The sequence below is a fragment of the Columba livia genome, chromosome 7 (genome assembly GCF_036013475.1).
Source record: "Columba livia isolate bColLiv1 breed racing homer chromosome 7, bColLiv1.pat.W.v2, whole genome shotgun sequence".
Classification (NCBI taxonomy): domain Eukaryota; kingdom Metazoa; phylum Chordata; class Aves; order Columbiformes; family Columbidae; genus Columba; species Columba livia.
Genome location: NC_088608.1, coordinates 34,506,299 through 34,521,538, shown reverse-complemented (window position 1 = coordinate 34,521,538; position 15,240 = coordinate 34,506,299). Strand labels below are relative to the sequence as shown.

Sequence of the window (15,240 nt, the reverse complement as noted above, 5' to 3'; positions counted from 1 at the left end):
TCAAGCAAACATGACAATATTAGTTTACTGTTGACTTTACCATATATATTAACAGCTTCTCCTGTTTGTAATGAAAACTCAGTTTTGCCTGACATTTTGCATAGCTGGCTTCAGACACCCTTCTCCTCCAGAAAACGCTTTTTTTCTCCAAACAACCATAATTTTTAATAGCTCCAAAGTCCCTACAACATATTATTTTCTTGCATTTACCTACTGCTTTGACCATTTTGAGTCTAGGTGCAAGGTTCTTATCACAAGTTAAGATTCAGAACATCTTACTTCACATTTTAAATTGTAAAGGAATGCTAAAAATCCTATAGCTTTAGGAGTTAGTGTTTAAGATAAATACCAAGTTTCATAATGATTCTCGGTGCTTTGTCATAACTAACAGCAAGTATGCTTCAGCTGAGGTACATGGTAAAAATCTTTAACTAAGAATTTCCTCTCAAGGCTTTTGATTTTTTTACACTTGGACAAAGAAGAGTCTGAAAGAGAAATTATTTAGGAGGAGGTTTCAGATGGATCAATCACACTTAAAAATAAGTATTTTGGGAAAAGCCTAATTTCAGCTGCTGTGTAGTTCTGCTTCAGTTACCCAGAAATCAGTGCCAGGTGGGAAATACATAATAGGGTCAGCTTCCAACCAACAGCCCAGCAGGAAGTAAGGGAAGTGGCGTATAGCCAAAATAGATTATTTGTCATGTCCTACAAAGGACTACTATCACATACAGAAAGGAAGATGAGGGCAGGAGTATTGGTCTGAAGAAGCTTAGTTATTCCTTGAAGTGCTGAAGATGCAACACAGTTAACACCATCCCTTCCAGCTTGTCATTCACAGGATGCTATCAGTACTCTCCTGTTCCCAGAAAATCACTGGGAATCAGCCCCAAAGCAAGGACTAAGGAGTAGGACATCTGCAGCCTGATGCCCACACATACCTGGGATAACCTGCTCCGAAATGTACTTTTCTAACTGAGTTCGTACTTTCGCCTCTATCGTTGGGTGCCCATGGGTGCCATTATCAACCAGTAAGAGATGGGTGTGATTATTATCCAAGCAATAGAGAGGGTCTCTCTTGAGATCATCCATTATGTAGTGGGCCAAGTAGTACCCCTAGAAGCACAAGCACAGCATTTAACAGATATCCAAAGGCAAAGCATGCACAATCCTTCAGGGACAAACTGCTGACAGCTGAACTCCTTAGCCATCAACTATTCTCCTTAGTCAGGAGTCTGGATTTCCTGACTCTAGGCACTGCTCACCGGCAGTCCCAACAGCAGCAGAAGACAGTGAGATAAACCCCATACTAGAACACAGCATAAATATCTGCAGATAAAGTTTATCTTTACAAGACTGGCCTGATTTGAGGTGATCTTGTAATTTCACTTCAGCCAACTGAACAGTGGAAGTTATTTGCAACAGTTTGGTCTTTTCAAAGGTCCTGTTAAGTAACACATGCTTCCTCAGTCACTAGAAAATTCAATCTGTAGCAAACTTCCAATGCCTCAGTGAATCACAGAATCTTTTAGGTAGGATGGGACCTCATAAGATCATCTAGTTTGACCCTCAACCCTCCTTAGAGCCCTCAGCAAACTGGGCTGTTTTAATTTATCGAGCAGGATAGGCTTTAAACATATTCTGTAACATCTAGTTGACAAAAAACAAGGATATCTAACAGATAGGACAAGAGCACTGATGACCTGTCATTGGACTCTATAATCTTGAGGTTATCTTTCAACCAAAATGATTCTGTGGCCAAGATATGTAACAGCAGCAGCACGTACAACATGTCTTAGCCCACGGGAATCCCCACTATTGGCTATTCCACAGCAGCTATTAATGGAATATCTATGGAAGAGGTTATTCCCTAAGGCTCTACCAGACGTGAAACTAGAGCAGCTGAATTTCCACACAGACACACTAAGCCCACAGCTGAAATACTTCCCACCAGGCCTGATGTGTGCAACCATCCTGGACACAAGAACACTTACATTTCCTCCTGTTCTGGGAAGAGCACCCGATATTTTTATCTCACTGCTACATGTAAAAAAGAAAAGCTGGCCCCAGGTTGAATTGTTTCTGACACAGTAGCTCAGGCTAAGTAGACAGATGTGCTTCTACACAAACATTGCACAGGAAAGCACCTGGCTGAGGTTTGCTTTGCCAGACATACAAGAGTTTGACTGACCTCTCAGTTCATCACCACATTGCTGATAGCATCAGCCTATCACAGATACTGTTATTGCTGAGAGCAGGGGTCAGTCAAGGACATAATCTGTACAACTGACAGCCAAGCCTCCTCTTCGCTTCCCACCAACCCATATATGTTTCTTACATCATTATCACCACTGCGAATCAGACTTTCTCGGTTGGAAATCATGCCCCAGGCTGCTATGCCAATAGCCACCACGTTCTCCTCGGAGCTCCGACTGATGGTGTTGTCTCTGACCACTTCCCCAATGTACTTCATCAGCCCATAGTGCGTGCCTCCTGTGAAAATCCAGGCCCCTGGGGACAACATGCAATAACCTCGGAGAACGTAGTGGAATACCCACCCTCCTAAAGCATTATCTTTAAGGTACCACAACCCAGTCCCCTCAAAAGAGACACTTTTTCTTCAATTAAACACAAACAATACACTACACAATTTTTGATATCATGAGCATCCTGATGACTAGCTCACCGCCCTTTTACTTCCAAACTTTTAGATCACTTTTGCCCCAAGTGCACCATCCAAGCAGAAACCAACCAAATGCCCTGCTTCCCTGCCAACCCTTGGAGCTACTGCTCCAACAGCATTACACAGCAATAAAATAATACAGACACAGGTCTTTACCTTTGGACTGGGCAATGTAGATCAGCCTGCTGAATATCTTGCGCATACGGGGCTTAAGCGCAAAGTTCTTTGCGCCCCCAGTGACAGAGATGACAAGGTTCGGGGTTTTCAGGTGCCAGTGTTGGGTCATGAGGTCGTAGAGTGTTTCAGAGTCCGTGTCACACGACAAACGGATGTACTTGGGTGAGGAAAAATAAGAGAAACAAATACAGCAAGGTATAAATAGTGAGAGCTGAGAAAGGACCAGGAATGGCATTTTATTCTCTAACGTACACTGTCACTCCAAACACCAGGAGACAAAGGGTGAAGTTATGAAGTATCAGAGCTTAAATCTTTATTTCTTAAACCATCTTCATCCTCTCCTTACAACCAGACACCCATCACTAGGACTTGCAATGTACTCTCCTCTCTTAACAGATCACTGCTCAGATCTGGAGATAAGGCACAGTCTTACTGTGAGCAGAACAGATGCAGCAGTGTCAGATCAGGATCATGGCAAGGAACAGAACTGGTGGCCTGAAAATCTCCCAACTCCACTGTTTCCAAGTACAGCTCCAAAACTGCAGCCTGCACCTCTAATACCCTGGTCAGCGGGTAGTGCAGTACTCAGGCTGCACTGCCACCTTCTGCTGCATACATCCTTAATTTGGGAGAAGTTAAATTGTGTGGCCCCAGAAATATGAATTTTGCTATATGAATTTTACTAGTAAAATACTACAAGGTTTGTGCTGAACTGAGAGTGCAGACTCCTGGGATCTCTTTGGCCTGACCTAAGTATAGTTGTAACAGCAGTTGTCTAGCAGTGCGATAAATATTGTCTACGTTCAATTTGCTTTAATTTATAACAGTAACAAATGGTTATTCTGTGGGTATTGAACAATTTATGACCCAAATAAAAGGTGATATGGAAGAATGCAGGCACCAAAAGAGAGAGGTCCTAGTGTGTAAAAAGAAATCACATTGGCCAATAATGGTCACTATTTGAATACAGCCTTACAAATCAAGTAAAACCAGTTTTAGAAATAACAAATACAACCAAAAGAATGGTGTAATTTGGAACCACTGAAAAAGTATAAACATCCTGTCTCAAGAGAAATCTATAAAAATACTTCCAACACCACCAAGGAGGAAGGGATCAGTATCAAAACCTTCACTTCAGCAACCACCAGGGTCAACATAAAGCCTCTGAACCCTCCTTCCACCTGAGGCAGGCAAGAGCACTGACCTTGGGACTCAGAGGAACATTGGAAGGATAAACACAACACCAAAGAAGCTCACAGTATAAAAATTTTGACTGTAACAAAGCTAATTATAGCTTGGATTATGGATTAGTAGTAGCATTATAAGTGAACTACTATATAATTACAGTATTAAAGCTTTATTTTGACTAGCTATGAATTCCAGGCTCCATGAGCACTGTGTCCCTATCACAACATATACCCATAACAGTATTTTAAGTATAACTTCAAACTTCAGGTAAAACTTGAACACTGTAGAAGCATAACAAAAAGTATACTAGATAGATAAACTGGCTTCAGATGGACCTACTATCTCTCCCCTTCTGTAAAAGGCTCTCCAGCTTTTTTGCTATGCTATTTAAGACCTCCTTTATGATTTCATCACTGTTAGTAGTTTAAACATGGAGTTCTGGAAGCCAGTCGTAGCTATACAATGCACACTAGGGGACAAAAGGGAGTAACTTGGACCTGAATCACAGCAGACCTTGTATAGGCTGCGCAGTATTTGCAGGAGAGCAAAGCCAAGGAACTATTTTTAAGAAGAAATGTCTTATCACTGAGGCATTTAACTTGAATGAAACAACATATTCATCTGTTCCAGGATGAGTTCAGAGAAGCAGTTACAGCATCTGGCTCAGAACAGCACATCCCAGATGAGCCCAGCAGGTTCCAGCACCCACACAGGAGAGCTAAGGGACTCCCACAGCTTCTGCTCTAAGAATCATCACCCACATGAAGCCTTGGGTGTTTTCCAAGAGAGGATCCCCCACAGGACAGAAATCCCTAACAGAAGCACTAACTGCTCCACAGCAAATCTTTTTAGCTCTGTAGTTTGAAGGCATTTCTCCTAAACCCCACTGGTACACCAAGTACCTCGTATCTGTACAATAACCTTTGCTACATCAACAATTAAGGTTCCCGGTTGAATTACTTATTTTCACCTATGCGTTCAATGTTCCAGCAACTCTGTATTTGGCACTTGCCACCTCCAGAGTCCTCTGCAGGCTTTCACTGAAGCTGGGGAAACCCTCAGTTCAGCCTCTTTCTTTCTCCGAGGTACAACGGTGCCATCTCCTGGTGCATTCGGCTGGTGCACCCCAACAAAGACCGATCCAATCCCAAACACAGGTGATACCGAGTGTTTTTCAGCAGCTGAACTCAGAAAGGCATTCAGAAGAAGCATTTTTTTTTTTTTTTTTTCAGATTGAGGGCTACCAGAACATAAAATAAAGCAACTGCAATGTCCTTGGATGTTACAGGATCTAAGCAATGCTGCAAAAATAGAAGTGCAAGCAGGACTTACTAAATGTAGAAATGTTATTGGTCTGTTCACATGTAATATTTCTGCCCAGGGCTTTTTAGGACTCATTCACCCTAAAAGGTAGAATGCAGGGTTTAAAACTTCCCATCCCTCATGGATAATAATCTGCAACTCCTAGGTTACCTTGAGTTTTACGTTCTCCCCACTGAAAACAAGATCAAAAGAAAACATTTTGCAGTGTTGAAGAACAGCAGGTGCCTTGCAATATAGGGAATGAGAATGCAGAATAGAGACGTAACTGCAGGCAACGTGCTGATGGGATAGATTAGCAGACTTACATACAGCATTTGAACAAAGTATGTTCTGAAAGATGCACAGTGGCCTTGAGAGTCCTCATGAAACAACTGTGGGCACACAAACAAATGTCCAAGGTAGGAAGGGGGACACAATGTAAGGAAAGAACATTTAAGCTGTGAGAAACCAAAAATTTTGCAAGAGAGCACATAATTTCTTCTTTCAATAAAGGTACACAGCAGCTTACAACACAGTGGCATGAAGCTAAAATATGCATATCAACAAATATGTGAAGTACCTGGATCTCTTTAAGTGTGATTCAAAACCTTCAGTCTTACCTAACACCCAAACACCTCCTGTTTCTGCTACTTTGCATAAAACAAACCCAATTAATTTACATAGCATGCTCTGATCTTCCTCATTTATTTTGAATGTTTCAAGCAAGCTGTGCTGGTGGTAAATATCAGTCATTTGGAGGAAGCAGATGAGCTCAGCCACATGTGACTCCTCACACAATATCAGTATAAATCACCAGAAGCAGCAACATTATTTTCTTCTTTCTACCCTTCCCCTATCCCCAGCAAAAAAACACAGAAAATAATAATAATAACAATAAAAACATACACACACACACAAACAAAAAACCCACAACAAACCACACACCATAAGACACAAACACCACCACACTCCAAGCAGAACAAAATCTCTTAATTTCCACTGATACCTTACAACCCCATTGAAATTACAGTGTTTATAGCCTACTCGTCCTGGGAAATACTCAAAGTTCAATCGGTCACATGCCTGAGCAACCTGCTCTACATGGCCATGCTTTGAGGAACAGCTTTGCCCAGAAAATTCCAGAGAGCCCTTCTAATCAAACTTGGATATCACCTCTGGATCTCACTGCACCTCCAAAGGCAAAGCATGCTTCCATCTCAAGAGTTGCACTGATGCCCACCCTCACACAATTTTCTTTCTAAAGCAGAAGTTAGCCCACACTGAAAAGCTGCACTGTTCCAAAAACCAGCTTTATCTTAGTGTTGAAGTCAGGCAATCACAATGCACCTTCATCCGGAGCTTGGTCATTCTTGCACTTCAGCTTATCATGTTTGGCTCACCACTAAGACTGGTAAAATGGTGCTAAGTAGCTGTTCAACACCATGACTTTTCAGTGTAGACATGGCCTCTGTAACTGCCCAGTGACACAGAGTACAAAGTCTGTGAAAGAGATCACAGATCTAGTGTAAATTTCTTCCTCCTTGCCCAGGATGTGCTGAACTGTATTATAGGCAATTACAGTAAAACCAGCTAGATGAAAAAAGAAAAGTAATGATTGAGCATCACCCTCATTCACCCATTCTGCTGTCATGTCTGGAAACTGATAACCTCTTTTCACTCCCATCATCAGCCTGTGAAACAAATAACACAGAAAAAATTATTCTTTGTTACCTATTGTCAAGGTGGGAGAAATTGGCTTGTCTCCTTCATAGCCAAACTCCTTGTCCTGGTTTCAGCTGTAGAAGCCCCTTCCCATTAGAATAAAACCAACTTCAACTTGACTTTCCCAGCTTTTCATGGGTTTCCAGAGGTGTTGGATTCAGGACTCTGAATACGGCTCACCCAACAAGGGCCTCACACATACTCTTCATACAATCACTTACCTTTCCTCTTTTTCCCATGTTTTCAAACTGAATGTCCCCAAAGGCATCAGTAGGAAGTTCCTTAGTGTGCTTCTTGTAGTTCCATTTTTCATTGTTATTAATCTGAGTGCCTTCTATGTGTTGATTTTCAGGGTATCCACACTTACATAAGTTGCCCCTGAAAGAAGAGTGAATAGGCATGAAACCTCACAGTTATCACCCTGAGCATAGATAAATAAGTTCTGATAAGTTGGTTAACAACAAACAGAAATTTCTCACAATTGAAACCACCTTCAAAGCTTCTGCTCAACTAGGACATTTCTAAGAAGCGTTGTTCTGCAGCATACGTGGAGCTGGCAGATAATTTTGTGATAACAGCACAAAAAAAATAAAGATGGGGAGACAAGGCAAAAGAAACAACACTAAGAACACTGGGCAATTTGGCAATATTCAGGGCAAAATAAACAAATCAAACAACACCTTGGCTGAAGATGATCAAGATGAGGGCATAAATTTGTGTGCTTATAGTGACCTTCACAGTTCACTTGCAGACTGCACATGAGAATGAGCAATGCCCTCCTGTGAAGGCAAGTCACTCCACATCTCTGTGAAGGAGAAAAAACTTACACGGTTTCTTTTACTCTGCTGTAGCTTGAAAATAAAACCAGCTTACCTTAAAAATAGATAGACAAAAAAAAAAATAACCCAGCAAGTATCAAGTACGACTTGCAATACTTGCCCAGTAGGCTTATAGGAAGGGAAGCTGATAAGAACCAGCTCTCCCATCGTTGTTGGTCCTTTGCCAGACATCCCATTTTAGATGGCAGAAGTGGACCTCAAGACTTTCTGAAATGAAACTAATTTCCCTCCCTCTCTCTCTCTCTCTCCAAAGCATTTTTCCTCTCAGCTTCAGAGGAAAATGGAGTTACTGAGAAGCCCTCAGAGCTCTATATTAGGACTTGTGCAGCTGCATTAGTTTGATCACTTTTCTTCTGAGATTACAGGAAAAAAAAAAGCAGCAATATTATAGTCCTCAAACTTAGATCACATAAGTAATTGTGCCTGAAAATGGAGCAAGAAAAATACACCTTAACAGAACATCAGCCTTAAGCAAAAGCTAGCAACCACCTGTCTCTGCTGTAAAAAATTGTGCACAGAATTTGTGATTGGGTTTAAAAGGAAAATTTAAGTTCTGCAAACCTCCGATACATACATAGTTATACACCAATATTAGTGCTGCTACTGCATCCCTAAAAGCACCTATGTATTGCCAGTTATGCTTCAAATAGGGAATTTTATATGAAAGCCCTCTAACAGAGCTGCTGGAAGGCATGCTGACAGTAAGCATGAAGGTCAGACCCCTGGTTTTGCATTAAGTTCCTTGTGGAATAAGTCAAACTGATATATTTCTAGTGTTTTCACCAACTCCAGACAGCCTAGGCCAATGGCCACCAAAGTGGGGAACGTATTAAATGAACTTCAAAAAAAACAAATATAAAAAGAGTGTTTATTTTGCCTTCATTTAATCCTTTGTTATTTTTATGTGTTTCATAGCATTCAAAATATAAGCACATTAGTAGATGTGTATAGTTCATAAATAAACATCTGTTGGAGGTGTGCTTGCAACATTATTACTGATGAGGTGTGCAATCAAAACAGTTTGGAAAACGCGGGTCTAGAGCTGAGAGAAGCCCTCCAGGGTGCCTTTCTGACCATCAGACTTACAGCTGTTCTGACCATGCCTGCAGAATATCTACTGCAAACAAGCAGTAACAATGAAAGGAGTTGTACAAGCACGCAAAACAGAGGTGAGGCTGCCCTGCTGGATTCAAACTCGTCAGAAAAAAAGTTAGCTTTCCCCCAATCGCTGCCACATGGCTTTGCAGGCAGAAATACCATCCACTCCCAGCCCCCTTTCCCCCACACCTCTTGGACAAGGAAAAAAGTCTGCTTACATTGACTTGGTGTCTTTAGTAAAATAAACACATTCTCTCTTCTTAAAGTTTTCTTGAATGAAGTTGACCAAATCCTTCAAAAAGAAAAACATTACTTTTGATAACTCATTCAACAGGAGAAACCTCAGGAACAGCATAATCAATTTAAACAAGAAGTGAATAGTTCAAATTCATAAGTCTCCTTTCTCAAAGTGGATGATGGGAGGCAACTAGAAAGTACTGATGGGAGTGAAAAGGACACAAAAGACTTAAAAATCACAAATAGGCATTACAAAAAAACATCTGATACCAGTATTTTTATATCTATGACATACAATATCTATTTAGGAGGCAGCAGATAAGGCTTGCCCCTCCAAAAATAATCTCTAAGAGCAAACCAGATTTGATACCTTAAGAGTTGCTGAAGAGCTTATTTTTAGTTTTTAATCCAAAAGACCAACATAGAAAACACCTTTCACAAATGCAGCAGCACAATATGGTCAGCTGCAGACTATTTCTCAAAATATAACATTTCTATTGGCATGCGTTGCCACATTTTCTAATAACTTGCAGCACCGACGATATTTTTCAACCAGCAGTTAACTCATCTAGATAATGCTTAAAATAATATAGTAAACACTCTTTCCAAGGAAAACATTATATATATACATACACATTTATGTCCTCTTGGGTAGGGGCTACCTTAATTCAACACAAAATACCCCAGCAGGAGACCTGAACAACTGAAGACATACTTTATGTGAGCTCACTGGAATGCAAAGTCTCTCCAGTTTGTTTAACTATTAACTCTCATAGTAACCATGAAACTCCACAAGTGCACAGGAAGCTTCCAAATCTGGGGGATGCAAATTGACTCCTGATCTGCCTTTGCAGACTAGCAAAGCAGAACAAGAAGTTTCTCACTTGTTGATGAAGATTTTGAGGCTTGGGGGTTTTTCTGTTTGTTATTAAGCACATCTTGGATTAGTAAACCAGGATTTAGTTTGGGATGAAAAAGGAAGACATACAGCTGTAGCTTAGTTTACCATTTTGACAGAACATCTATAGTTAAACAGTAGTTCAAGTCACCCCAAGCAGAAAAGCAGAAACAGTATAATATCCAAAACACAGGAAATGAAAGAATATAATTAGCCAGCAAAAGCCACAGTGATTCAAGACCAAAAAAAAAAAAAAAAGGGGGAGAAGTAAGCACTTGCTAAAACCCTAAAAGCGAGTCATTAGGACTCTTGCAAGCCCATAAGAAGCAAGAAAACTGCCAGACAATCGCTGTGATCAGCAAACGATTGAGGCCTTTCAAGGATGTTTAACATAATTATATGTTGTCTGCCTTTGCCATCAAGAAACGTGAAGAGGCTCGGGTTCCTCTTTACAGCGACAGAGAATTTGTCTCTAACTGAAATGTGAAAAAGGATTTAAAACCAGAAGCACTGAGGAAGCACAGTAAAGAGTTACAGGGATCAAAAGAAATGCAATACCTCCTTAGGCTTTCTCCATGTAAACAAAGCTGCTACTGCTGGAAGTGTCCCTGGCTGGGAAAACTTCTCCAGAAAGAGAAAACTGAAAAAAAAATCCATCATCCTTCTTCCTGACACGAGCTTATTAATAACCTCCGGTGTCTACTCTCAAGACAGCACCCAAGCTTACCAGGGATGTACCAGATACTCACAGCATCGCTGCAGGACACATCTGTGCTGCGAGACATGCTGGAATAGAGGAGCCTCGAACTCTCAAAATTGCCATTTCTTCGGTTCCGCATGGTGCCCATAGAAACCTGAAATGGCATAGTGGAGGGAGAAAATGAGGAGCAATCGTCATTTCTTTTACTAGATAAAAAACAGCAAGGACACTTAGTGCCCTTGGAAGGGAGAGGTTATTCAAATCCAGTATAAGATATTAGGAAAGAGTATTGATTCCCAAAATGTGCAAATGACATTCAGAGAAAATATTTTCTCTAATTTGATACCACAAAGAGACTTTCCTCTCTCTTTTCCTACTCAAGATAGAACCTCAAGTCAACGTGCTTTAAGAAAAACATGCCAACCTGTTCAGTTCAATTCCCTTCCCATCTGATGGGTGGGCTGAGGAACTTGTGCTATTCCACATTTTTATACAATGAGCAAAGCCTAACCCAGCGTGTTTACAAATTAAGTAGGATATTAAGAAAAAACATTTCAATCACAGAGAACACCAACTGCAGTGCAGAAAGAAGCTGGCCTGGCAGCACACCAGAAGCTTACAGTAGATGCAACACCTGAACACTGATTCCTCAGGTCTCCGTCCCCTTCTGTATCAAGGACAGTCAAAATGTGCAACCTGAAAAGTGGATTTCAAGTTTATAGGATCCAAAGTTATCAAGACACCCCTGGAAACAAACACACTTGAGTTGCCCTCTAGATACCTCACTGTCTTTGAAGGAGCATCACTTCATTTGCACCAAAGCACAGAGCAAAGTTTCATTTACGTTAACAGCAAGTACTTCAATTCCCTTTATGTTACTTTGCAAACATAATATTGGAAAGGGTCTTTTCCTGAAAGGAATGCTGGCAACCAGCTAGTGCTGTGAACTCAAACTCTACCACGTCCAACACTAGTCTCTCCAGCTTTTTCCCCTGGCTTGCCTCCCAGGGGATACTGCCATGGTATGGCAAAAAGCATCCCTTCTGAGACACAGGAACACACATTCTTCAGTTCTGCTCAAGCATCCCTGTGTAAGTATAATTTCTGAGGCCTAAAAACACTTCATGCAAGGGAGAACAAGATTAACTGGTTCAGTTAATCAATTCAAACAGAGGTTTTAATTTGACCACATAGACCTAGCACCTCTGGAAAGTGGAGTTCACCAAAAGCGTGGAAAAACAAATGAGTGTTCTAAGGCAACAGCAATGCTGTTCTCTCAAAAAATGGCCAAGAGCACAGCATTTCAAACAGGGCTGTCATTCCTGTTCCACAAAGAGAAGAGCCTATTCGAAAAGCATGTCTCTCTGCAGAGAAAGAAGAAAGGAAGGCTATACACCCTCTGCAAAACAAAACCAGAACAAACAGCTAAAATTTCATCTCAGGCCTCCAAAGACAACACTGAACTAAGACTGCATGCCCTGAGAGAATCACATAGTACTGCAATTCAGGCATAAACATGAAAACCTGGTACATAGGTTGGCTGTTTGGTTACAATTCAGGTGGCTTCCACATGCACCTGACGTTCCAAACACCACACCACCTTCCACAGACCCCCACCACAAAGATTTAGAATTCTCAGCCCAGAGGAGTAACAAAAAACATCTTTTCCTTCGAAACCCAATGGTGTGCAATCTTTTCATCTCCCATCATGATCTCTCAACTAATTCCAACTCTGAAATACCGATCCAAAGGTGACTTCTCAAAATACATTGAGAAGTTGAGAGCTACTGCTGTGTTGGCCTAAGCCTTCCACATGGCAAGTCTTTTCAGCTGCAGATAAATGTCAGGCTATACACACTTGCTCAAGGTTTCTGCCTCAGACCAATTTAATTCCCTCTCTCAGCACTACAGAAAGGTGTTAGAGCTGCAGAACAAAGCTCAGTCCCACTTTGAAGTTTGTAACCTCCTTCACCTTAATAACTCCGGGACTCCCCATCTTCAGAGCAAGGGTAGAAATCTGGCAAGCTTTGTGCCAGATTTAGGAAAAGACTTTGTGGTAAATTTACTAAAATGGCTCATCACAACAAGAGACTAGAACAAACTGACCTCCAAAGAAGCCACCGGTCTGATCAGGCCCTGCTTCAGATCTCCAGAAGAGAGTCATGGCTTTGTTTGCCCAGGAACTATAAGGGTCTGTGGATGGAGAAAGCATCCATTCCCTTAAATGTTGTGCTCAAGGGCCTTTTCTATGCAAAAAGAGATAAGAAAAAGAGGAAGCCATAAACAAGAAAAAAAAGAAAGGAAAACCTGATTGGCAGGCAGCAACAGAGGGAGTGAGGAGACCTAAATCTGGTCAACCATACTAATTGATGAGGGTATATTGAATGCGGAAATGTTTATTCCAGAGACATTATCTGATGGGACAGGTTTGTCAAATGGGATACAAAGGAAAAAGGGGAAGCCACGCAAAAACTATATAGAGGCTCAAACCTGGCAGGCAAATGTAATGGAGACAAAGACAAGAAAAAACACCTCCTCGTCCAAAGGGAACAGCTCCCTTCCAGGCAGGTGAAGCACTCAATGAAGCCAAGAACAGTCGAACTACCATTTCTGCTCATGAAATCTTCAGGACTCGGCTACTACCCAATTCACCAACAGATGACCAAACACAGCGGTTCTTGCTTTATAGTTTGGCTACATAGTCTGGTCAAATGCAGTCTGGCTTTACCTTCCTTGAGTATAGGACAATCTGTTGTCTACCTATAGGCCTGCCTGGCTTCTCACAAACCATCTAACCATCTAAACCTCGACCAAACAAGTCCAGGGTCCTCCAGGTAACATCCCCCTTCCCTGCACGACCCTGACTTCAGAGCAGATCAAGAAGAGCCCCAGAAAGAAAAAGTCCACCAAGACAAGACTGGTAGCTCCCACGCTGCATTTCCAAATGGGGTGAGCTACTAAAAGACAGCTGAGCTTGGTGTTGGGGTTGTGACAGGTTTGACTCAACACCTTGAACATTTTAGTATTAGTTCTTCCCTCTCCAGGCAGCACATGAGCTTTGCACATTTTATCTAGTGCAAGGATGGCTCCCAGGCACAAGCAGAGACAGAGCAGCAGCTATTGAAGCTCCTACAGTTTCTTTTCTACAAAGAGAAGCTGCCAGTGGAACTTAGATGGCTACAGCCACAAAGCAATCATCCTGCTCTTGTCAAGTGCTAACTTTGGTAACAACCAAGAAAAAAAGGATGGCTGAGAATATTGTCCCTAAAAACATTATTTAAAATAAACACACACAACCCCCACCACATATCACTTAGATTAAGAAAGTCAACTGTGCACCAGGAGATGTATTTCCTAATAACCCAGTATACAATTCTTATTTCATACAACCAATGTTTAGTATAAAGATGCTTTTAAAGCTGTAATTCCACAGGAATAAATACATTTTGGTCTGGATCTATGCAACATGCTCACTGGCAAAGTTTTACTTCACTTGTTGATTTGTTTAGTAAGTTAACACCAGAAAAGTGACTATAGATGTAACTGTACAAAGAGAAGATTAAAAGGAAACATGGACATGAAATTATTCATCCAAAACACTAAAGTATTTCAAGTTGGTCTCACTGCTTTTGTAAATGATTGATAAGAATGAACGTACTGCAAACTGAAAAAAAAAAAAAAGCAAGTGCAAAGGAACCCTGAAAACATTGGACTTATTTGTAAATCTAAGTTTTGAAGAGCTGCATTGATACCACAGTGTGGGCCAAGTTTAACTCTATAAGCATCAGAAATAACACAGCAATCGTACATACTTGAAAAGATGTGACACAGCTGCAGTTAATGTAACAGGCAAACACAGTTCAGTTTCTAGCACATTTCCAACCCATGAAATACATAGCAAGACAGTTTTAAACCACTGATCTGTGCATTAAAGCATAACATTGTTAAACTAACACATTTGAGCATAATAACCATTAGATAAACACCAGAATAATCCTCCAAAGTATAAGACTATTACTCTGACTTCCACAGCACTTGAAAGAGCAGATGCCAAAGAAATCTTCATCCTGCAAATAACTAACAAAAAGTGATAAAAATTACTACTTCTAAAGAGACTTAAATCAATAGGCTTTCAAAAACTTTGCTGATACTGAATAAGCAACACCAGCTTCCATTCTCAGAAAGGTTTCAGATAAATCCAACCACTATTTGCATAACATAATTCTGGCAACTAACATTTTATGCGAAAGCTTCCAAAAACAAAAGGATGTTGCCAAACTTCAGATGCACAGCCACCTCAGTTTCAGCATATTAAAAGTATACACTCTTCAGTACAGAAAACCAATGTCTAATCACCTACCGCTGTGGAGCACTTACCAAAGTCTCCAGGATACGCCCC

At 41.0% G+C, this 15,240-nt stretch overlaps 1 protein-coding gene across 4 annotated transcripts in view; it reads right to left on the bottom strand.

Annotated features, from left to right (window-relative positions):
* The window catches only part of TRPM8 (transient receptor potential cation channel subfamily M member 8), an 83,362-nt gene that overhangs the window by 29,369 nt on the left and 38,753 nt on the right, over positions 1-15,240 (bottom strand). For 3 of the 4 annotated variants that reach the window (XR_010473753.1, XR_010473754.1, XM_065069201.1), the window contains exons 3-8: positions 10,891-10,995; positions 9,225-9,298; positions 7,291-7,447; positions 2,837-3,014; positions 2,336-2,508; positions 939-1,113 (exon numbers count right to left, since the gene is read on the bottom strand). Coding sequence is in view for 2 of the 4 variants with exons in the window: in XM_065069201.1 (XP_064925273.1) it covers positions 939-1,113; positions 2,336-2,508; positions 2,837-3,014; positions 7,291-7,447; positions 9,225-9,298; positions 10,891-10,995 (862 nt within the window). In the remaining 2 variants the exon portion in view is untranslated. The remainder of the gene's footprint in view (positions 1-938; positions 1,114-2,335; positions 2,509-2,836; positions 3,015-7,290; positions 7,448-9,224; positions 9,299-10,890; positions 10,996-15,240) is intronic. The other variant, XM_065069202.1, reaches the window with a different exon arrangement.